Below are 25,539 nucleotides of genomic sequence, written 5' to 3'. Positions count from 1 at the left end.
GCAGCGTGACGCTTAGGGGTTACATTGCAAACTAGTATGGTCCTTAAGAGCTCCCTCTACTGGTATTGTTATGCTACAACAGCCATACACACTGGTCCAAGAGGTTTCTTTTGCATTAGAATGACACTCAAGGGCTGTCTGCCAAATTTTAACCTGGGGGCAAGCACACAGCACTGGTCCTTGTGTGGAGACCCTCATGCACGAAAAACAGGAACTGTGTGCAGAAATTGTCAGATACACATAAGAGACATCTGCCTGCATAATGCAAATACTTTCTGTCTCTGTCACCGGGGTTGACTGTTTGGTATGTTAGTGCATGGGGAAGGGGTTATGCAGAGGTGGTACAACTGGGACAACCCCTTTATTCATATTAATCCTTGCCTTTGCAGGCCTTAATATGTAAATGTAAAAAATACAATATACTGCAGTACTGAAGTATTGCAGTATATTGTAGAAGTGATTAAACAATTGCAAGTTCATGTCCCTTAAGAACACACAAAAATGTACAATTTAAGTGAAATAAAATGTAAAAAAAAAATAAGTGGAAAATTTAAAAAAAAATCCTTTTCTCATTTTTCCACAAAATGATAAAAAATAAACACAATTGTCGTCACCGCATCTGAAAAAGCCTGAACTTTCTAAGTATCACATTTTTTATCTCACACAGTAAACACTGTCAAAAAAGAAAAATACATAATGCCGAAATAGCATTTTTGGTCACCCCACTGCACAATAAAAATAAATAAAAAGTGATGAAAAGTTGCCGGTACTCAAAAAGGGTAGCATTAAAAACTACGGCTCGCTCTGCAGAAAACAAGACCTCACCCCCATCGATGGAAGAGTAAAGATGTCAGAATATAACAGAAAGCATTTTTTTCTTTTTTAAAAAAGGGGATTTTTTAAAATTTTTTTTAAGTAGTAAAACGTAAAAAACTCTATAAATATAGAATCGCTGTAATGGTACTGACATATAGAATGAAGTTAAGGTCATTTTTAAGTCACTATGTACACTACAAAAGCAACCTCCCCCCCCCTCCCCCCCCCCCCCGAAAAATAGCATGTATGAATTATTTTCCATTTCACTGCACTGAAAAATGTATATATTATACGGCACATTAAATGTTACCATTAAAAAGTACAACTTGTCCTGCAAAACCAAACCAGCAGAGAGTGATGAGTTGTAAAATAAAACAGTTCTAGCTCTTGGATAGAGAGGATGAAAAAAACGGAAACTCTAAACATTTCCAGTAGTTAAAGCACTAAATGTGACGCCTTGATATAAGGATATCCATATAGTGAATCGGCAGCTACATCTGTCACCATGGCGACAGCATCCGTGACCGACCAATAGGATCGCAGCATTGGTGTTTGAAAGTCTTCCAACTGTCACTTGTGCTCAGTCTGTTAGAGCTCAGCAGTGAGTGACGACGGACACCCGCACGTTTCTGCGTGATCTCAGGTAATGGAATGATGTCTCTTCTATGTTCTAAGGGGTTGTGCCAAGGTATAAAGGTATCCCAAATTATCAGTGGGGGGCCGATGGCTCCATTCACCCAGGGACTGACCAGAACTGTGTTCTCGGGATCGGTGGGTTTCCCAGCAGTCGGACCCCCGCTGATCATAAAGTTACCCCGTCCTGTGGATCCCATGGAGAGGGGGCTCTTTATAACTTGGCAAAACCCCTTTAATTCAGAGTTCTAGGAATTTCCTCATGACTCCATTGCATTATAATCCTGCTGTAACCCAAAGACGTCTCTGGTATAAGGACTTGTGGGTGGAGCCGGGGCGGTTATGTAATGAACAAATATTTTTGTCTCTATACCACTTATTTTGTGGGGTCTCGTATTTTAGGTGTGCTATGAACAGGGGGTCGTAGTCACTTTCTAAACTTCTGAGGGCGCTATGGAGCTCATGAACCTCCTTAAATCAATTGGCATTGAGCTCTCCTACTCCGACAACAGTGGGGGTCCTGTATACTAACATGATCTGATTATATGAGGATAGCGCCCCCTAGTGCCATTCACAGGGTTCCCTCCTTTCATAGCACAGACCTGCTGGTGATCAGTTGATTACATAGACCGTGCAGCTATCACCAGGTGACTGCCCCCAGCAGGATTAGTGTAGCACTACATGGTGATCATATAAATAACTGGGTGTCATGTAATACAGGGTCGCTCAGTCTTACAGAGCAGGAACCCATCTTTAACCCCTTGAGGACACAGCCATTATTTTGCCTTTTCATTTTCATGTTTTGTGTCTCCCCCTTCTAAGTGTCATAATGTTCCTATTTTTTTGTCGTTTTATTTTTTTTCTTGGCGGTTATAGTTTTTAATGTTACCATTTAATGTACCAAATAATGTCCTGTAAAACTTATATAAGTACTGTATATGCAGCATAGCTGTGTGTATATATGTACTGTATATGCAGCATAGCTGTGTGTATATATGTACTGTATATTCAGCATAGCTGTGTGTATATATGTACTGTATATCCAGCATAGCTCTGTGTATATATATATGTACTGTATATGCAGCATAGCTCTGTGTGTATATATGTACTGTATATGCAGCATAGCTCTGTGTATATATGTACTGTATATGCAGCATAGCTCTGTGTGTATATATGTACTGTATATGCAGCATAGCTGTGTGTATATATGTACTGTATATGCAGCATAGCTCTGTGTGTATATATGTACTGTATATGCAGCATAGCTCTGTGTATATATATATATGTACTGTATATGCAGCATAGCTCTGTGTATATATATATGTACTGTATATGCAGCATAGCTCTCTGTGTATATATGTACTGTATATGCAGCATAGCTCTGTGTATATATGTACTGTATATGCAGCATAGCTCTCTGTGTATATATGTACTGTATATGCAGCATAGTTCTGTGTGTATATATGTACTGTATATGCAGCATAGCTCTGTGTGTATATGTACTGTATATGCAGCATAGCTCTGTGTATATATGTACTGTATATGCAGCATAGCTCTGTGTGTATATATGTACTGTATATGCAGCATAGCTCTGTGTATGTATATATATATATATGTACTGTATATGCAGCATAGCTCTGTGTGTATATATGTACTGTATATGCAGCATAGCTCTCTGTGTATATATGTACTGTATATGCAGCATAGCTCTGTGTATGTATATATATATATATGTACTGTATATGCAGCATAGCTCTGTGTATATATGTACTGTATATGCAGCATAGCTCTGTGTGTATATATGTACTGTATATGCAGCATAGCTGTGTGTATATATGTACTGTATATGCAGCATAGCTCTGTGTGTATATATGTACTGTATATGCAGCATAGCTCTGTGTATATATATATATGTACTGTATATGCAGCATAGCTCTGTGTATATATATATGTACTGTATATGCAGCATAGCTCTCTGTGTATATATGTACTGTATATGCAGCATAGCTCTGTGTATATATGTACTGTATATGCAGCATAGCTCTCTGTGTATATATGTACTGTATATGCAGCATAGTTCTGTGTGTATATATGTACTGTATATGCAGCATAGCTCTGTGTGTATATGTACTGTATATGCAGCATAGCTCTGTGTATATATGTACTGTATATGCAGCATAGCTCTGTGTGTATATATGTACTGTATATGCAGCATAGCTCTGTGTATGTATATATATATATATGTACTGTATATGCAGCATAGCTCTGTGTGTATATATGTACTGTATATGCAGCATAGCTCTCTGTGTATATATGTTCTGTATATGCAGCATAGCTCTAAAAATTTGTAAGTGGGGTAAAGTGAACTTGCGGATTTCTGATCGCTCATACAGTATAATGCAATATAATGGTATTGCATTATACTATATTTTAACAGCCTGCCTATTGAGGAAAAAGATACAAACTCAATGCAGATGTTGTCTGAAGGAAAGGCACACACTAGCTATGAATGATAGTTACATCCAAGAGACTCAGGTACTACGTGCATTAGACAGCACGCTGTCCATGTGCTATCTGATGTAAGCGGGCACAGCACACCTACATGCATTGGCATATGCTATTTCATGTCTGTGATATGGACAGGAAAACAGCATGTAATGAGTTTTTTTTGCCACAGATGATTGATCTGTGTGAAAATCTGTCAATGTACATGTGCTCATAGCCCTATAACGGGCCATGTGCTGTCCGTCGACTTACCCCAAATATACTGGTATGCAGGGGGTTTAGTCAATTTGACCCCAGTGCGGTAAGACCACAGCACTAACCACACTGCCGGCCCGGGGGTTTGGTACGTTACACATTACATATAGTAACTTGTGCCGGAAGAACTTTTCTCACCACTTTTTTCTTTGTGCTTTGGATGTGATGCAGATTATCAGAAACAATGTGGTCTACAGAGATTAGCAGCCTCGGCTTTGGATCAGGTAAGACTCTTCACTGTCTTTATCATCTGCTGTCAGGGATAGCTCTCCCAGGGCCATGACAACAGGTAGGCAGGGGGCAAAATAATTAACCCAAGCAAGGGTTCAGGGTGCACCCAACATGTTTTGGCACAACAGCTGCCTTCGTCTGGGGCGCCCCCTTGCATGGGTAAAGTATTTTCATTTATGATTTCATGAATTTGTGATTACAGTAAAGATATTGTTTTATATTATGGTGTGATAGGCGTTTTCCTTTTTTGGTTTATGTCCTCTTATGTAGCCACATTTAAGGGTTTGTACATTAGACGGTATATACAGTCAAGTGCCCTGCTGGTACAATTGATTCCAACATAAACCAAATAAGGGAGATGGAATAAATCCTCCACAGTGCCACCTACTGAAAGGCAGTAGGTGGCACTGTGGAGGATTTATTCCATCTCCCTTATTTGCATATTACCCAGAGGAGCGTGCGTGGCCATTTGAGTCTCCTCACTTATTTATAGTATATAGTTGCTCTCCCTAAGGAGAAAAGAGCGTTTCTGACCAACATAAACCACTGATGGAAGGCTGGAATACCTTCCGATGTATAGGAATACCCTGGGATATGTAGCTTATAGGCTCCCACTTTAATAAAACATATACAGGGTGGTATATATAGATTTCTCTTGTATAGGTGTATATTGAGTTGTGTTGTTTACCATACGATTCCATGACTCAAAAATGGTACTGAGATCTACTGACCCAACAGAGGCTGAAGGGAGGCTCTTTTGGTCTCTGTTGGGTGAGTGGATCCTGATGGATATGTTTGGCACATTTATTGATTGATGCAGTGAGGACACAAGGCACACAGCAGTTGTGAACTTGATCTTAGTGGTGAGCTCAGATTGTAAAAGATTGCCCACATGGACAACCACTTCTCTAAAACATATTGTCCTGGGGATTGGTAATTGCAGCCGGTTTGGATATTGAAACTGGTGACCATGTAGTACAGGGTGGAGATAGAACGGATGGCTGCTAACTGACCTTTATCCGTCACACTCTGAGCAGCGAGCAGGTTACATATATTGGTCAGTTTTGTGCCTCTTCCTCTACATTCATGATTGAGCTCATTATCTGCTTGTTCTCTCTCTTCAGCTTATGCCAGCGTCACGTCGGCGGAGGAGTTCCGACTGGTGACGAAATGTATGCAACTCCTGCCGTCCCCTCTCTTCAAGAAGGAGGTGAGTAAACGTGCCAGCTATCATGGACATGTATATATGTAGTCACCTGAGCACACAAATTACTGATCCACTCTATTTTAAGCGCCTCATGCCAACAAACCCTGAAGCCCAGAGACAATATCGGCCAACTCGTGAAATCATCAGACCAAGACCAACAAAGGTAGAGTTGGCACTGCGAGCAAGAGCAGCCATCGCTCACATGCTATGTGAGGGGCTGGAGGATGAAGATGAGGAAGAAAAGAAGGAAGAAAATGAGGAGAACATTGAGGATGAGGAAGTAGAGGAGAAGAAGGAAAAGGAAGGAGAGGAAGACGATAATAACATTCAGGATGAGGAAGTAGAGGAGGAGGAAAGAGAGGAAGAAGATCTTGAGGATGAGGTCGAAGAGGACCGGGAATCCAACAGTGGTGATCCATCTGACCCACTGAGAGGGATTCAGGACCGGTCACTGAGAAGAAGCAGGATCAGGCAGCGCTCCATCCACCATGGCAGCCCCCGCATGTGGGGCAAGAGGAACATCATGTGGACGATCCTGCGAAGAACCCTCCACCTCTGAACTATTGCAGTAACATCAGCAATAGTAATAATAATATAATAATAATATTTATAATAGTAATAATAATATAATAATAATATTTATAATAGTAATTATAGTAACAAAAATAAATTAATAGTAGAATAATAAAAATAATAAGATCAGCAATAACAGTAGGAAGGGCTTTGATCCGGGGTTCTAGGACCGATCGCCTTTTCCCGGGGTCAAGAAGGAATTTTTCCCTGGTCACCAATTGGCTGAATGTGTCCAGGGTTTTTTCGCCTTCTTCTGGATCAACAATGTTAGGGTTAGGCACAGTGTAATATTAGTATACATGTAATAACAGTGTAATATTAGTATCCATGTAATAACAGTGTAATATTAGTAATAAGAAACAATAGTAGTATTACTCTTAAAATGATAATAAAATAGTATTTATAATTGAATAACAGTTAGGAATTTTCTTAATTCCTTTAGAGGCTTTGATCCGGGGTTCTAGGACCGATCGCCTTTTCTCGGGGTCAAGAAGGAATTTTTCCCTGGTCACCAATTGGCTGAATGTGTCCAGGGTTTTTTCGCCTTCTTCTGGATCTAAAGTTTTAGGGTTAGGTATAGTGTGATATTAGTAATAGTGGAATAATAATAGTATTAGCATATAAGTAATAATAGTGGAATATTGGTCATTATAAACAATAGTAATAATAATCTTAAAATCATAATATAATAGCCTTAATAAGGTTTATAATATGATACTAACTAGGAATTTGTTAATTGCTTTAGAGGTTTTGATCTGGGGTTCTAGGACCGATCGCCTTTTCTCGGGGTCAAGAAGGAATTTTTCCCTGGTCACCAATTGGCTGAATGTGTCCAGGGTTTTTTCGCCTTCTTCTGGATCAATAACTATAGCGTTAGGGTTAGTGTAATATTACTAATAGTGGAGTATTAATAGTAGAAGCAAGCGTAATAATAGTGTAATACTAGTAATTATAAAAAATAATTACCTTCTGTATAAACAATGTAATAATATTAGTCGTAGGTTAAATAATAGGAAATCGTAAACATTGTAAATTCCTTTAGAGGCTTTGATCCGGGGTTCTAGGACCGATCGCCTTTTCTCGGGGTCAAGAAGGAATTTTTCCCTGGTCACCAATTGGCTGAATGTGTCCAGGGTTTTTTCGCCTTCTTCTGGATCTAAAGTTTTAGGGTTAGGTATAGCGTGATATTAGTAATAGTGGAATATCAGTAGTATTAGCATATAAGTAATAATGTAATATTAGTAGTATTAGCATATACGGTAAGTAATAATGTAATATTAGTAATATAAATAATAGTAATAATACTCTTAAAATCATAATATAATAGTATTTATAATCTAATATCAGCCAGGAATTTGTTCATTGCTTTAGGGGCTTTGATCCGGGGTTCTAGGACTGATCGCCTTTTCCCGGGGTCAAGAAGGACTTTTTCCCTGGTCACCAATTGGCTGAATGTGTCCAGGGTTTTTTCGCCTTCTTCTGGATCAACAATGTTAGGGATAGGCATCTTAGAATTAGTAAAAGAACAACATAGTACACTGATAATAACAGTAACCTTATAATACTAGTGATGGCGTAAAAAATGGTCTAATGATTCTAGCAGTAGTCTGATAGCTTCATATACAACATAATAGCGTTAGAGTAACAATAACATAATAGTAATAATAGTGATGGAATAATAATAGTAGAATGATAAAACTAGTGATATTATAACAATAGTGATAGGAAAACAGTGTAATAATACTAGCGATATAATAAAAGTATATAGTGGAAATAAACAACCTTAGAAATATATCCTGTGTGCCGTCTCGTTTATACTAGTAAGAAAGAAATGTGTGAGATTTGGGTAAAAGGGGCCTTTTTATCTAGAAACAGCGCCACTCTTGTTAATATGTTGCATCTGGTATCGCAGCTCATGCCCAGTCAGACCCATTATTCCCATCTCATACAAAATCTATTAAGAGAACTTGTCCCCTCCTATAAGCACCATAAACTAAGATACATGCTTATAGGTCAGGTCCGGCGGAGTCCGGGGATGTAATGTATATACTCCCCATTCCCGCGCTGTCACACGCTCGACTGTTCTCTATGGGAGTGCGCACACAGACTGAATGAAGAGTCACGCTGATAGATGGAGCATTGACTTCCTGGGGAGCCGGGTAAGTATAAACATTACATCCCGGGACTCCGCAGGACCTGTCCTACAAGCATCATACTTAGTTTATGGTTCTTATAGAAGGTGACAGCTACCCTTTAATTCTACAAGGTCCACATAGAAGTTACAGCTCCTGTTTAGTTCTACACTAATTTAACCGTATAAACATTTCCATTTGTAACATTTATGAAATCTTTAATTCCTTGTAGATGGGGCCCCGTGTAGGAATCTCAGTAGGGCCACTTAACTCCAATTACCTTCATTCCCTGTCAGCATTTAAGGCTGGATGGAAAAGCATCATAATCAGCGCTTTTCTATCCAGCTATAAAGACTGACAGGGATGGAAACCATGCGAAATACAGACCAAAGAGGTCTCCTCCTCCTCACATATTGAGCCGTATGGTTCTGTCCTGGCTCCATCCTGGTTTCAGTCCCTATACAGCATTCTGCACCGAAGACGGAAACCTGGGGTGGAGCCAGAGCTGGACAGGAAATGCTACATGAAAACAACTTAAGGCCTCAAGTCCATGGGCGGGTCGGATTCCACATGCGGAAGCCCACAGCGAAATCTGAACCTGCCCCCAGCCGGCGACCCTGCATATCTGTGCCTGTCTTCTTTTTTCTGCACTGTATATGTGTGCAGAACTGCTGGCCACGCACATGCGCAATATAGTTTTGGGGTTTTTTTTACTCCTGCTTTGCTGCGGACGGGCCACAGATTGGACGGCTTCCATTGCATGTGTATATTGAAGTGCGGGTGCCCCGTGCAGATTCCGCAAATCAAATCTGCCTGTGGACATTGGGCCTAAAGGTATCTTTACATGGGTGATTAATTGATTATCACTCAAATCGTCGATGCAAAGAGCGATTTGGGGCGATGGTAGCCCCATGTATACTCGACCACCAACAGGTCACTGAGCAAGAAATTGCTCACCTCTTGGAGTCACGTAAAAACCAAGCAACTGTCGGCCCGTGTAAATGGGCGGTCATTTCTCCTCCATACTTTCAAAAAAATCCTGAATTTTCTTTCCCCATTCACATAGCTGGCCGAGTGTTTTTTGTGTGTGACAAGCTGCATTTTTCATTGATACTAATTAAAATCCCATAGAATGTTTTGAAGAACTCTTAAAAATTTGCAAGTAAAAAAAGGGGTTTAGGCCCCCTGTCCACGGACGATGCCCGGGAGCAGGAGCCGCAGACAAATCTCCGCCGGTCAGCCTATCTGACAGAATCGTGGCAATTCGCAGCATGCTGTAAATTGCCGGCCGCAAGTGGAGAATCGCAATGATTCTCTGCTCATGGACACGGGGCCGGCGCTTTCCATAACAATGCTTTGGAAAGCTTCAGACGACGTGATTCGCTGGCAATTTACTGACTGCGAAATCACATCCGTGGACAGGGGGCCTTAAAGTTGAAGTCATATAACCAACTGAATAAATCATCTGGTTGCATCAGAAGCGGGTCTGTTTGACATAAAGCCTACTTGATCGGTTTTGGAATAAGCTTGGTAGAATGTTTCTGAGTCGTGTGGCCAAAATCTTGGCAAAAAATGTTATATCAGAATTTAATAAAGAAATGGGCTTACAATTTCCAGGAATAGCGTGCGGTTTACCTGCTTCCAAGAGTGTGATAATTGATGTGTTTAGCATTTCATAGAGAAAGGAGTCCTTTTGAACTGCGTGGTTAAAGATTTTTAAAAGATATGAGGCAAGACTGCTGGCAGATTTTTTATAATGAAAGTACTAACCACCAATTGTTTGTGAGTGAGGGAGTTACATGCTCCATCCCTGATCACATGACTGTGACAACATCAAAGATCCGTCATGGAGAGTAAGTTACATGCTCCGCCCCTGATCACACAATAGTGACATCATCACAGGTCCTTCGATTTTGACCAACTCCAACCCTTATCACAGGTCCTTCAGTGAGTTACATGTGATGATGTCATTCACTATATTATAAGTGGCACATTGTGTCACCAGAAACACTGGGACTATAAATAATACTAAGAACTATTATTCATTAGATAGACCATCCGATCCCAGGGATTTGTTTAGATGGACTCGAAGTATCGTTGATGTCATTTAAATGGAAGTATATCTCCAAATTTTTCTGAGTTTCTATTGAGAACATGGGTTCCGCTTCCTTAGGAGAAGAGGTATTGTGTATAATTCCTTTTCTGAAAATCAGGAAGCCCCATTTGTAGGGTATTTCTTCTTCTCTTAGAAATGTTGTAAATTTTCAGATTCTCTGCCTCTAGCTAGTGTGGCAGGTGATGGGTCTGAAAAAATAGAGATCTGCTGGAAGGGGTCTGGGAGGTTTTTGTTTGAGCCTTTAGGCAGGGTTCACACAGCGCAAATTTGCCACGGTTTTCAGTCCGGAATTTCACTGCGGTAAATCCGCCTGTGGACGCTAATCCCGGGATTAGCCAGCCATGTGGACGAGATTTTTTCAAAAATCTTGTCCACATGGAATGGCCAATCCGTTGTGGCAATGCTGGCAGAAGCCAGCACTGCGGTGCAGATCCCCTGGCCGCAGCATGTCAATTTTTTTCCCCGCTGCGGTAGCGCTCTCCTTTATAGGAGCGCCAGCTGCAACGCAAAAGCATGCGAGCAAGCTGCTCCAAAACCCACAGCTAAGTGCCGCAGGTTTTGAAGCAGCACTTTCCCGTTGGAAATCTTGCGCTTTTTTTGCTGCGGCCAAACTGCAAGATTTCTGGCGGGATTCCGCCCTGTGAGATCCCAGCCTTAGGAGAACTTCCTTGCGATTGGAAAAAATCTGACCTTGTGAGTACATCTCTGGGTGCTCCTGCAGGTATAGTTTTAGGTTTGGGTACTCTATGAACTCTGTCAATCAGGAGGTCGGATTGTTGAGCATCAGAAATAAAAGCGGCGAAGAGATCTGTGAAGAATTCTATGAGCTGAGAGTCATTAACGGTTTCTGGAATGTTTCTGAATCTTCTATTATTCCTCCTCGATCTATCCTCCAAGTCTGCAGCTTCAATGTTATTGCTGCAATGTCATTCTGTGCCTCATTGTGAGCATCACTAGTGTGTTGTGAGCCGTCACAAAATCCTCCATCTTCTCCTCAAGGTGTGAAGAACGTTCACCTATGGCCATGATATCGCTGTGAATGGAGGAAATGGTTTCTCTATTATCTTTTGAATGGTGTCTTTAAGGTCATGAAACATAGCTTTTAGTGTCTCAGGTGAAATATGTTCTGCTGCTGCAGCGTTCCGTAGGGTGACCCCCGGACACAGGGCGTACGTTGAGGAGCTGGGAAGTCAAGATGGACACTGGTCATAGTGAACCATACTCCCTCCCAGAGGGATGCACGTAGCCAGGGCAGCGCTGGGCCTTTTCCGGGCACCCCTCGGAAAGAGATGGCCAGATAACTTTGCGAACAGGTATATGGGTTGTCACTGGTGACGCCACCATTTCATTATCCACCGGAATGACCCTTGGCAGTAAATAATTGAGCTGCAGACTGGAATAACGTACCTCAGGTCCCTGGGAACGGTCAGGGCTTGGCAGAACTTTACTTCATATAAACACTGGATGAAAGGCACAGTTTACACAGAACGGACCTGCAGACAAACAACAATATTATAGCAGCTCTAGATGGTGATCCCTAGGCATAGGATGGCCGTGTAGGAACAGCAGAATTAAAGTACCTCTATGGGTGATCCCGAGGTGCAGGATGGCTGCGTAGGAACAGCAGAATTAAAGTACCTCTATGGGTGATCCCGAGGCACAGGAGGCCGCGTAGGAACACCAGAATTAAAGTACCTCTGCACAGGGACTTAGCCTTAACTTGCCACCAACACGCTCATGCTCTCTCTCTCTCTTGGGGCTAACTACGGCATGATCACTAGCATACAGATATTCGGGAACCGCTCTTCCTTCTCCATTCTTCACCACATGGGAGTTGAAGGTACTCCCATGTGGCTGGCACTCTCAAAATACAACTCTCAGAATTGAAGAACCAAGCAGAACCCCTGTCAAAACTCCAAGCACTCATATTTATATCTTCACTCTCACCACGGGACAAGACAAATTGATATGTTGCAAGCATCTCCCCATTTGCTGCAGCTGTTCAATACACATAACAGAATGACAAGACACTTTTGCACGGCGCACCTACAAAAGACATTACATGTATGACACTTATGGAGGGCCAGCAACATAGACTTCTGGCCACTACACTTCTTTCTTCGTTAAACAAGGTAGAGGATTTATGTTCCATAAGGAAGGAAATGTGTGGTGGAGTGGAGTTTGTCCTCATATCTTGGGAGGAGGGAGAGGAAGAGCTAGCATCTTGAGGTCTAATGTCTTGCTTAGGTAAGGTGTTCTGGGTCTCTTTGTTTGCTATGCTTGAGGTGTAGAAGACGACCCGACGGTCAGTGTTGTCCGCTCCCTGTTGTGGGTTGGCTGCAGCTACAATAAAATATGTCAATTTAGAAGGTCTAGCGCCTCTCTTTTTGTTTCTTGTTATCTTTGTCATTATTATGTCTAAAATAGGGTATGAAAAGAAACCGGTACCCCAGAGAGTCAGACTGGCAAACTTGGAGGAGAAGGAACCCCTGCTTGAAATGTTTATAACATGGTGCTTTAGATCATTATGAAAAGTGTCCCTAGATTATATATGGAAATGTAGATTCATTCATTTATACCAGATGGCGGCAGTGATTGCTCATAAAATAGAAAAGAAAGTGTATGAAAAGCAGGCCTCCTGTAGAGATAGCTTGTAGCGCAGTCCCAAACAAATTTAGGGCTTTCCTGGGTCTCCTGAATCCTATTATGGGGCACCAACAGGCTGTGGGAAGTCGGGGATGGCCAGGATCCCCTGCCTTATTGCTGAAGTGCAGCCTGGTGTAGTAAGATCAGCATCCTCCAGTGAAGGAGAATCCCCAGCGAGGATATGCTGCTGACACGGTGCAGTGAGCAGAAGGGTGCAGGTAGCCTGAGTGGAGGTGCTAGCTTTTGCGTGGTCAATGATGGTGTCTACTCCGTCTCTGGGAACTACTCATGCAGTATACAGATTGTAATAAACTACTGTATGTTTAAGGGGCTTGTCAATTCGTGATGCCAGTACGTTTTGAAAGTGGACTTATGTTGATGTCGTACGAATAATGAGACAAATCCACGGTACATTAGGGGTAACCCGAAGGTACACAGTTTACTCAACACTTTGTAAAACAGTCTCTTGAATAATGCACTTTGCAGATTTTGACACAGTAGTAACTTGTACAGTCTTCCTGTAGGTAACAGTAGCATACAACCACTACTGACTCCTTGCTTTGCTTGGATAAATGAACCCACCAGTCTGTTATCTGGGATTATACTCCGGAAGGTTCTTTTTTTTTTTTGACTAACAGTATGGAGGGACTAGTGCCGGGCCGACTACACTTCCATTTTCTCTTAGTTTTACGGAGAAGTTTACACTTCGCAGGTTTTTCCTTCCTGTACTCTACTCTTTTCAGTGTTTCCGGTCACTTTCTTTCACCTCCCAACCTCCGGTAACGGTTTAGTCGCGGCAGCTCATCTCTCTGCCTCCTGTCTCCTTCATCTCCAACGACACACTCCCCCTTCCTGTAGTTTTCCCGAACTTTTCTTTCTCTCTCTGACTCCTACACCCTGCTCACTTTCCCGGACTTGACTCGTCTCCTCTATCTCCACCCATCAGGGAATTTACTAATAGACAGTCAATCAGGATGAGCTGTTGCCGGGCAGACTATTTTCTAACCCGAAGTGTAGAGAAAAACGTCTTACTCCCACAGGATGCCTCCTATGTCTCCCTAGGAGCTCATAGTATGTATGTTTGGGATTTGTTACCTGTTTTTTTACCCTGTAGGACCCTCTGTGTCACTACAGTGGTACTATAGCACTGTCTCAGCGCGGCACTGCCTGAACTTCAGCAGGTCTCCCGCCTGTAGCAGGGAGCACAGGTGCTCCAGCGAACAGCGCTACCACCCTTGCAGCATTTCCTAAGCGTTGGCAGTCCGGAGTGACACTGCCAGAGTCGCCAGAAGTGGAGAGAGGAGGCCCCGATTCCACTTGCGGAGATCAGCGGGCAGCGGCAACCCCTGAGGATGACCCCTGCAAGCTCACCTCAGTAGCTGGAGGGTGGAGCTGAAGAATGTGGCCTGAACTGTGTGCCCAGATGGACTCACGGTTTTTGTGACCTTTGTTGCAAAGCTCCTCTCGCGTGTCAGCTGAGCTCACACGCATGTCCCTGACCCAAAATCTTGTTTTAGGGGCATACAAACCGCAGCAAAAATAACATGGTAACTTTATTATGGGGGTCAGTAGGATTATGATAATACCACATTTATTTACAGATTTTTTTTCTTGTACTACTTTATAGATTTTTTGTTGCCATCTTCTGCATCTTCTGACTGGCATGACTGGAGCACATGTGTCTTTCTGATCGCTTTTTATTATATTTTTACTTGGAAACAGGGTGACCAAAAGAGTGCAACTCTGGTGTTATGTTTTGGGGGTTTTTTTGTTTTGACATTTTTATTATAATTATAGGAAAAGTTGTTTTTTTTGTTTGTTTTTTTACTTTGCGTGTCCTTTATTTTTTACGATAAAACTTTTTTCTTGGATTGATTTGAATGGGAGTGAAGACTTTAATTACACTCCCAGCTCTGACCACCGATGCAGCTAACCCAAATCACATCTCAACTTCCAAGGAGGACATATATATGAGCAGACAGAAGCTAGTCCAAAGAACAATTAGTGAACAACCGTATTTTACAATTTTCGGCCGTAGTGTAAATCAAAGATTACGTGGTTCTGTTTACGATACTTGAGCAGCATTTGCAGTTCTTCTTGATACATCTAAGGCCGGCTGTCAACGGGCGATGCGGTATATCTAATAGATAGGCTGACCGCGGAGAATCGGGGCAAATCAAAGCATGCTGCGAATTGCCCGCTGCGAGCGGAGAATCGCAATGATTATCCACTCGTGGACAGGTGCTGCGCTTTCCAAAGCAATGCTATGCGAAGCATCGGCCGGCGTGATTCGCCGGCGGTTTACCGCTGGCAAATAAACTGCCGTGGACAGGGGGCCTAAAACAACCAACTATATCTAGGAAGAACTGTTAGCAATGTGTCCGTTCATCTTGGCTACTTTCAGTCTGCTTGGTGCTAGACTGTTCTTAGGCTGGGTTCACACGGGGCCGAATTGTCGCAGAATTTCCGTGCTAGCTTTCCGTACGGAAATCTTCCGGCAATCGTAAGTCCAAGCCTAACCAGCAAAGTGGATGAGATTTGCAAAAATCTTATCCACACACAGTTTGGATGAGCTTGACAAAGGCCAACATGGCCGAAACGTTGCCTGCATGTTTCTTGTGATGGAAAAATAAAACCTTTTGGATATTGAAATTGCACCTTGGATGCTGCCGGAGCTTTTTCTTTCAAGGTATCCACTGTGGAGAAGCCGATGTGGCCAAGCCACGCAGAAATTGATATGCCGGAATTCAAAGCCGCGACATGACAATTGTATCGCCGTTTCCGCGGCAGCCTCTCTCCTCTCGGTGGGAAGAGTTGGCCACTGTGTAATACAGGCGGTGAAGCTGCTTTAAAACCCATGCTGATTGGCGGGGGTTTTGAATCTGCATTTCTGCCGCGGAAATCTCGCAGTATTTCTATGCGGACCTACTGTGGTCATACCGTGATATTTGTGCCCCGTGTGACCGCAGCCTTAAGTGATTTTGCCTTCCAAAGGTGATACGTGGCTCAGGCGGGATGACATCTACCAAGTGTGGGTCCTGTAGGAGGACTGGCCAGCGTTTCTTGAGTATTTCCCGAATGGCGGAGTGCGAGGGATTATACGTTGTGACGAGGCTGAGGCTAAATCCCTGGAGGTCCTGCTCATCTGCTCCTCTTTTCTTCAATCTGGTTGGGTTTCATTAGTTGCCTCAGTAAATGTAGTGAATGCTGATGATACCAGGCTATATGGGGATTCCTTTTGTCTGAGCCTCTCCTTTATAGTGTTACTTTGAAAGATGAAGTTCTCATTTTTTGTGCAATTCCGTCTTTGTTTAACAAAATATTTATTGGTTTTATGATGTTCCAAAATATATCAATCAGGAATGCCAACATTCCAGTCATGTGTGAAGTCCAGCAGCAAGTAGATTGGACAGATACATCAGGAGTTATATTGCCAGATTTAATTTTTAATAAACATACAAAGTAAAATAAAAGTAAAGTGTCAATTTTCACTTCTTCAATTACTGCAACTTCTAATCAGATTAATCAGTATAAACATTAGAGAACCATAAATGAAAGTAACGAGTGGGGGAACACAAGAGGAACACATAAGGGAAAAACGAAAGGGAAATAAGGGATGAGGCTGTAATATGATTTATTATGTGGGTGAGCCTGAAAAGGAAAAGTAAAAATTAATGTATTCTATTAACCTGGCTGTAGCCATGCTCCTCATAAATCTGTTGGGGGACTAGATGAAATGCTTGAAGGTTAACTAGACTGCCCTGGAAGGGTCAAAGCTCTGGCTGTTGGGATCCATAGGCGCATAGTCTGCGAATAATGGTACCAGGACGCCCACGTTTTTTTGTACAACCCTTCCCGATCCATAAGAATGGCTGCCAGCTTCGCATTGACCATGATCCAAGATAATTTAGTTTTCACAAAGTCCATACTAACTGAGGTTTTTCTCCAGGAGCGGGCGACTGCGATCCGTACAGCTAGGAAGCAATAGGACATCCATTTGTGGGTGTGTTTGGGGATGTTGGGGATCCGTTTACCCAGTAGAGCTTCCCAGGGCCGTCGGAGTCTTTTGAACGAGACGTAAGGTATATTTGTGCTCCCCTTTTTATAGTGGGCACTTTTGTAGCTCGGGAAGCTGTTGGTGTCAGCGGGCTTAAAAAATGTTTTGGATTCAGTACGATGTCAAGATATTCGACGCTTCAAGCAGAGCTTTTTCCTGAGAGTTTAAAATCATTCTGGTTAAATATGTAATTAAAGCATTAAAATCTTAAACAAAAAAAACATCCACATAAAAAGCACGTCCTCTATATAGCATTTGTACAGCTTGATGTTACTTTGTCACGGCTGAGGGTGGTGTGATGTTCGGTTGCTAGATTAGGGCAGGGGAGGAGAAAGATAAGGAACAGCGAGGACTGAGTGCTTATATTCCGGACTAGCGCTGTGGGGAGCCTCAGTGCCCCTCTTCTCTGTTACCAGGTCACATGTCCAAACGCTGCCAGCGCTTCTAGATGGTAAGTCATCATCATCTTCCTCGACTTCTCATAGAAGAAGCGTGATTTTTAGCCTGCTGATGGATTTTATGGGGTCTTTGTTTTATCTCTAATCCCTGGAGGTCGGCTGCAGCCCTTCTGGGCAGATTTTATACTGATTCTACCATTACCAGCAATATTTTTAATGTGTGCGTTTAATATAGGACTATCATTTTAATTATAAAGTGAATAAAGTAATTTACCAATTGCGCCATTTTACCAAAACCAACTCTGTTTGATAAAGGAGGACTTTCAATGTCAGACTTTACATTCGTCTGTACAGGGAGGGGCAGCTTCCTCTTCCCTTGAAAATTGAATATATGTTTGTGAGGCTATATATATATATTGCCATATGTTCTTTATACTTTTATACCTATATGCAAGTTTTATTCAATTCCAAATGAGAAAAAACTTATATGTCGCCTTACATCAGATATTCCAAGGCTTTGCAAGGCTGTGAGAGATGATACCGAACCAGACATGAAGGACGCATGTACTTGGCTGTTTTCCCAGAAGCGCAATATCAAAATGTTCAAATGTACAAGCCAGAGGCACCTCACTGTCTAAGGCCGGAAATCCGGACTTCCCATATATGGTTATGAGCCCATCACCCCCTGGTGGTGATGGGACAGAGGGTATAAGATCTCATGTAATCTGTAATAAAGCACAGCTGAGAGCCATGTCCCGTGTAAGGAATGATACCAGACCTCTGTGTGGTGTTTTCTTCTTATCGCCGGCAGCGGGCAAGTGGGGTGGGCCTGATTGGTGCTGTACTTAGAATATTTTATTACCCTGATAAATGGCGCAACCAACTGGGGCGGTAAAACCAGGAGCTTACAGCGCAATTCACCCAGATCCACGCCACGGGGAAGCCGTCCTGCTGCAAACCGAGCCTGATCAACTCACTTAGAACTCCAGGTAAGGCCAGCATATATTTATGTTGTGTTTTACACTGCGAGTCTTGCAGCAGGACTGACTATCTGTGGTTTGTGACCAGACGGGTTGGGTTAAGAGTTCTACACGGTAACTCGTGTGGGCTTCGGGTTTGCCGTCATGGACCACTGACCGTGATATGCGCACCAATCGGTCACCCGGAAACTAGTCTGTAGTCTATTTGTACTTTGAAGTTTTAACGTTTTAATAATAGTGGAGATTGTTGTATCTGCAGAAGTTTTTTTTTTCTCTCTTTATTTTCATTTAATCTCACAAGAGAAGGGACCCTCAGTTTAGTTTAGTTAGTTGTTAATGGTTTAGCAGAGAGGGATGCATTTTGTGAGATAGGCTTTATAGGAGAAGGGATCCTCGGTCGGTTTGCCTTATATATGGGGCTAACGATTTGATTTCAGAGGGATGCATTTTATGAGGCTGGTTCCATAGGAGAAGGGACCCTCGGTTGTCTTGCCGGTATATAAGGGGCTGACAATTTGAAAATTAAGAGGGATGCATTCTAGGGAGCGTGTTATTATTATTATTGTTGTTCTAATATGCGTAAGATCTTATTAAAGAAGACAGAGCCCCTCAAGGGCTGCCGCCGTGTGGATGAATCTGTAAAATGTAAGAAAACTCTAATGAAAATGTGTGACACCAACCCGCACGGCAGATTACAAAATGGTGTCTGGGAGGGAGGTCTTTAGGACCGAGAGGTGCCTTGGAAGATCAAGGTTTGCTAGAAAATCTGGAGGAGGAGGAGGAGGAGAGAGAGAGAGACAGTCAGAGAAAGTTGTATGTACACATTATTTGTTTAAGAAAGTATCCGTAAGTGAAATGTTGAAAAGTACAGTAAGTGATCAAGAGGGCGTCAGGAGAGTGTCTATTGAAGGTTATATTGGCAGTTAGGTAGGGGAGAGAAGTATGAGAAACAAGCAAGTCGATAAGAAAGTTACAATGCATGTGATTTGTTGCCAAAGAAAGAAGAAAATGTGTATAATACAAGATAGATAATAGATATGGATATATATGTGTGTATATATGTATATACTGTGTGTGCAAATAGTTAACTGAGCTTGCTTTTAGGGGAGAAGAGTTTTGTTGACATGTAGCTGCGAGTCTGTGTAAGCTCTTCAAGGTCAAGAGATAACGAAGCGAGAGAAAGAATGCAATAATAACCCTGGATAATATCTCTGCTTGCTGTAAAGGAATGAAGAATTGAAATGAATTTAATTAATTATACTGTCTTAGTAGGCAGGGAAATGTAGCAATCAATTTCTAAGTTATATTCTTACTTATACAGAGGTTGAAAATGAATGTTGCAAGGTCAGGCAATAGTTTACGCTAAAACAATTCAGTCTGTGTTTCATATTCGTAGAGAGATAAGAGATGTTTTAAAAGGTGGGGGCTTTCAGACTTCACTTTTTGTTCAGGGTCAAATACAGAGAAATACAGAGAAAGAAAGGCAGGGGGGTTGAAAAATACCCAGAGATTCTAAAACACTTCAGCGTTTAATACAGCATATAATAGCTTCAGTAGATAAGAAATATAGAATATCTCAGTCACTCAGCAAACTTTTTCACATAATTTGTTAAAGATAGCGCTCACAATCTCATCTCAATAGAATTATGTACTTTATAAAATTAAAAGCACTCACCTCAATGTTTTTCAGCTGATGTATGTATGTTTGCCAAACTTTTTTTTTGTCCGTGCATCTGTATGTACTGGTACACCTTCAATGGAGGGTGACGGAGCAGACTTGAGAGCATGGATGGATGAGAGTTAGTGACCTGTGTTCAAGCTGTGGTGGAATGTGTGATGCAGGTAATGACTGGAGATAAAAGTCCTCCCCATGCATGGGACTTTGCTTGGTTGTGATGTGGATGCTTGGACGGTTAAGCTGAAATGAGCTGAGAAGACGGACGCACGGAGCCAATATCGAAGGGGTGGAGCTAGATGATGTAATAGTACGTAATGTTTCATCCCTCTTGTCCACAAGGGAGGGGTGAGGAGCTTGAGCAGCTAGTAAAAGTTTTTGTTTTGTTGGTTTTTTTTCTCCTGTCTAAGACATTGCAGGCAGGAACAGACTAATAATGAATTCACTTAAAGGAATATCACATTTCAAATATTAATAGATGTTTTGTAGATTATTCTGCCCTGGTGTAACTCATGTTTCTGTTATAGGTGCTAACATCTTACAGGCCTTATCTGCATCCATCAAATCTTTTTACAATGTTGTACTACCTTAAACCGGGTACTATTGTTCCAATTGAGTACCCTGGTTTAAAGGGGGGAGGAGAAGGCATAGGTGATCTAGGTATTGCAAGTCAGCCATTTTTAAAGTCAGCCATTTTTAAATTTTTTTGCAAGCCATTTTTAAATTTTTAAATTTTTTGCAACAAGATTCTGATCTTTTTGAAATAGAATATCAGCCTGATTGTCTAGCAGTGATGCAATAAGAAAATTTAAGTTTAAAAAAAATAAAAAATAAATAAGTTACTGAAAGCCCTTGTTAATAATGCATATTTTGAGTTGTTTTTTATAGATGGTACCCAGGGTGATTGACGACTCCACACTGCATATGCAGTGGTTACACAACAAGATGTCCTAAAAGCAGAATGTCTCCGCATGTCCCAGGACAGGAAGCGGAACTAAAGGCCCTCGCTGAGGCGTGTAGAGTGGCCACAGGTAAGACGGCAAACATTTACACTGACTCCCGGTATGCATTTGGCATAGCTCATGATTACGGCCCAAAATGGAAGGCCAGACAGTTTTTTACCACAGCAGGACAGCCAATTAAGAATGTTGCAGCGGTGCAGTCTCATGGAGGCCCTACTTCTACCTGACAAGGTGGAAAGCTCACACCAATTCCTACACCGGAGAAGCGAGAGGCAACGTCATCACAGACCACACAGCAAAGGCAGCGGCCCTCAAGCCGTGGAAGAAAGAAGAAAAGAAGAATTTGATAATAACTTTGGACTTTGACTGCACTTGGACTTTGATTTGAACTTGGACTTTGATTTGAACTTGGCCTTTGATATGCTAATGACTTTACACTTACAAGCCAGCAAGGAAGAAAAGGAAAAATGGACTAAAAAGGGACGGCGTATGGTGAACAGTCAACAGAACTTGCTTACCATAGTCCCTGTGCCCCATGATGGCCCAGCTGACGCACGGAAAAACGCACCTCTCAAAGCAACAATAATGTCAACGCTTGAACGAGGACGGGTGGCTCCTTGGTTTTCTGTAGCTGCTGCATCATTTGTCCAATTTTGCATGATCTTTGCCGTAAGCAACAGGGCAGAAGTAAATTTGCCACATCACACTTGCCTAGACCACTCTACCCATTTCAGGGATTGCAAATTGGCTACACTCAGCTCCCACTTGTTGGGAAGCATGAATATGTGCTTGTTGTTGATTTCTTTTCAGGTTGGAGACCTACTCTGTTACCAAAGTAAATAAGCAGGTAACCGTACAGAAGCTCATGAATGAGGTAATCCGCAGATATGGGGCACCGGAAGTGATTGAGTCAAACAAAGGTACACACTTCACAGGTGAAATAATGCAACACATAATGTCTGCTTTGGGTATATTCCAGGCTTTTCACACACCCTACCATCCGCGGAGTAGGGGGAAAGTAGATACAAAAGACAATGGAGGAAATGGGCAAATCTTGAATTGAGTGTCTTCCATTAGTTTTTCTTTTTCTCCGGAGGGTACATGCCACAGTAGCTGAGCTTGGGGAATGTTTTTCTTGTTAATTTTGTCATAGGTCTCTCCAAGGAATTGTTAGTAATCCATTCTGTAGTCTCTGCTTTTCTCCCAGGTCCTACAGATGAGTGTCACAATTTGAAACCAGGTGACAGGGTCTATGTAAAAAAGTTTGAGAGAGAAATCCGGTTTCAATGTCCCTACCAGATGTTGTTCACCATCCCAACTGCAGTCAAGCTCGAAGGAAAGCCCACTTGGATCCACACTTCGCACTGAAAAAACTAATGATCCTGCATATCCTTTACATGCTCTAATGTGGTACAATTCCTCTAACACACACCTTTGACTACTGTACACTAGCCCCTGTTTCAGAACAAATTAATATAATCAAATGTGCAATATGAAGCCTACACTGAGGGTGAGAATCCAACACCGCATTGTGCTAAGAGAGAAGTTGACGCTCCAGGTGATAACTTTTATCCACATGTATACATAGATGCAATAGGAGTGCCAAGGGGGGTGCCAGATTAATTTAATTCTAGAAAGCAGGTTTTGAGTCCTTATTTGCTATTGTCACTGTTAATAATAATGTAGATTGGATGAATTATATCTATTACAATCAGCAGAGGTTTGTAAACTACACCAGAGATGCTTCGCAAGGGTTAGCTGACCAGTTAGGGCCCACTGCATCCACGGCGTTCCAAAATAGAGTGGCCCTGGATATGATTTTAGCAGAAAGAGGTGGGGTATGTAATTTCCTGTACGTGTATTATCCCTTTCATCAAAAAGAGTATGAGTAAGGGACTGCATAATGTGACACCAAAATTTCCCTTGTTTGAAAAAGATGAAGAGCCAGTTCCGATAATGCCAGCCACGTACGTTACCAGAAGAATGGAGAGATGGACTAGTTCTGTGTCTGCCCCGATCTCATAAGATGGACTGTCAGTGGAATTCCCATTTGCCTAGGGAAAGTGCAGAAGACCTTAGGTTCCGGCGAGGGCACACCCTGCGGGGTGTTAACTCGTACAGATAGAGGGTATGGATGCCCGGAAATAAGCCCAGAGAATCCATGGCCTCCTTTTGAGGTGAGGTAGGGATCCCTCCCTTTTAGGAGTAGGGACTTACGAGCAGTGGGGAAACCCTGACGCAAGGGAGAGACGACCGAGGAAGAGTGCAAGGTCTGATGCTTGATCTCCATATTAAGTTTTTTAGGGGTGTTTGTGAGGGTATATATATATATTGCCATATGTTCTTTATACTTTTATACCTATATGCAAGTTTTATTCAATTCCAAATGAGAAAAAACTTTTATGTCGCCTTACATCAGATATTCCAAGGCTTTGCAAGGCTGTGAGAGATGATACCGAACCAGACATGAAGGACGCATGTACTTGGCTGTTTTCCCAGAAGCGCAATATCAAGATGTTCAAATGTACAAGCCAGAGGCGCCTCACTGTCTAAGGCCGGAAATCTGGACTTCCCATATATGGTTATGAGCCCATCACCCCCTGGTGGTGATGGGACAGAGGGTATAAGACCTCATGTAATCTGTAATAAAGCACAGCTGAGAGCCATGTCCCGTGTAAGGAATGATACCAGACCTCTGTGTGGTGTTTTCTTCTTATCGCCGGCAGCGGGCAAGTGGGGTGGGCCTGATTGGTGCTGTACTTAGAATATTTTATTACCCTGACATGTTGTTTTACGTTTTTTGTTTGCTTTTTATCCTGGTGGTGGCGCTGCAGAGGTAGTAATTTCATCTTCCTTATTTGCATAAATTACTCAGAAGAGCTTGCATGGCCTTATAAGTCTCCTTACCTTCTAGGTGTCCCCACACCTCTTTTTGATGTTTTTGTCAGCTCTGTTGAAATGAGTGGAGCAACGACTACACATGCTCAGGCAGTGCGCCATTCGTTTAGAGGTATACTAGAGCTGATCTGTGGCAGCTGGGATTAGGATAAGAAAGAGTTAAGGAAAGAAAGATGGTGGGTGTTGTTAAAAGGAGGGCGGAAGTATACCTATTTTAGGGCAGGCATACTGTGGCTATGTAAGGCCTTCTTCACATGGGTGGATTTGCATTGTGAAATCCGGAGTGGGATTCCGCCTCCAGATTCCACAGCAAATCCAGCCCAAAGTTATGCTATGGCAAAATGCGATTTTCTTTTCACGTGTGAGAAATCGCAGCATGCTGCGATTTTGTGTGGGCTACGCACGTCCAGCTACCATTAAAGTCAATGGAAGCTGTCTGTCCCACTGCACTTCAACAGTGAGCACTGTGGAAGTATCGTGGGATCTGTGTCATCACACAGCGCCGGCGGCTACTGCGCATGTGCGACGGAATACCAGGCAACACATTTACAGCACTGAACAGAAGCCACCAGACAGGTATGCAGGAGTCACCGGCTGGGCACGGGGTCGAACTCCACTGCGGGAATCCCGAATGCAGTGTCCGACCCGCCTAATACTGTACTGGGAAGGAGGCCTAATACTGTAGTGAAGTGTAACCAATCAGCTTGTATTTTGGTAACAAAGGAATGTCTTTGTGTTGATTGTCTAAGAGAGGATGTTGGCATTTGTTGTTGGTTCGGTCTTATGGAGATTCCAACTGAACCTATGCACTGGTGCAATAAAGTGTCTGTGCTTTCAGAAGAAACAGCCTAGGTATGGTTGGACTCTACAACAGATCCACCGTCTGCCACAAAGGTTGTCTTATAAAATATATATATATATTTATTTTATTTAGGGGTTCTGGTGCTGTATTCATGTTATGAGCTTGGTTCTGTGGCTGTTTTTATGTAATCGGCTTGGTACTGCTACTTTATTTGTTATGAGCTTTTTCTGGTACTGTATTTATGTAATTAGATTGGTTCTGGTGCCATATTTATGCTATGAGCTGGGATCTAATGCTGTATTCATGTTACAGGTTGGCTCTGATGCTGTGTTTATGGTATGAACTTGGCTGTGGTGCTGTATTTATGGTATAAACGTGGTTTTGGTGCTGTATTTGTAAACGGGTAAAAGGTGTAAAGACAATGGGGGTGCTGACTACTCTAGGCTAAACCACGTCCACCCACGGTGGTCCTTGGCTGCAGTGATGTGTGTGGCCGTGGTTTGGTTGGGTGTGGCAGCTGCACTATGTACTCCCATCCTAAGGATATATTCACATGTAGTGGATTTGCTGTGGCCGTGGTTTGGCTGGGTGCGGCAGCTGCACTGTGTATTGCCATCCTAAGGATAAATTCACATGTAGTGGATTTGCTGTGG

General features: G+C 42.4%; 1 protein-coding gene across 5 annotated transcripts in view; it reads left to right on the top strand.

The window, feature by feature from the left end:
• Positions 1–6,555, top strand: part of LOC136576940 (uncharacterized) — a 91,601-nt gene extending 85,046 nt beyond the window's left edge. For all 5 annotated transcript variants that reach the window (XM_066576590.1, XM_066576588.1, XM_066576587.1 and 2 more), the window contains 3 exons: positions 4,381–4,433; positions 5,565–5,650; positions 5,733–6,555. In XM_066576590.1, the coding sequence (XP_066432687.1) occupies positions 4,381–4,433; positions 5,565–5,650; positions 5,733–6,206 (613 nt within the window). In that variant the 3' untranslated portion in view covers positions 6,207–6,555. The remainder of the gene's footprint in view (positions 1–4,380; positions 4,434–5,564; positions 5,651–5,732) is intronic.
• The last annotated feature ends 18,984 nt before the right edge of the window (positions 6,556–25,539 follow it).

Source organism: Eleutherodactylus coqui, chromosome 8, assembly GCF_035609145.1.
Source record: "Eleutherodactylus coqui strain aEleCoq1 chromosome 8, aEleCoq1.hap1, whole genome shotgun sequence".
Lineage (NCBI taxonomy): Eukaryota > Metazoa > Chordata > Amphibia > Anura > Eleutherodactylidae > Eleutherodactylus > Eleutherodactylus coqui.
Note: the sequence above shows the minus strand (reverse complement) of the source record. Positions and strands in the feature narration are given on the sequence as shown.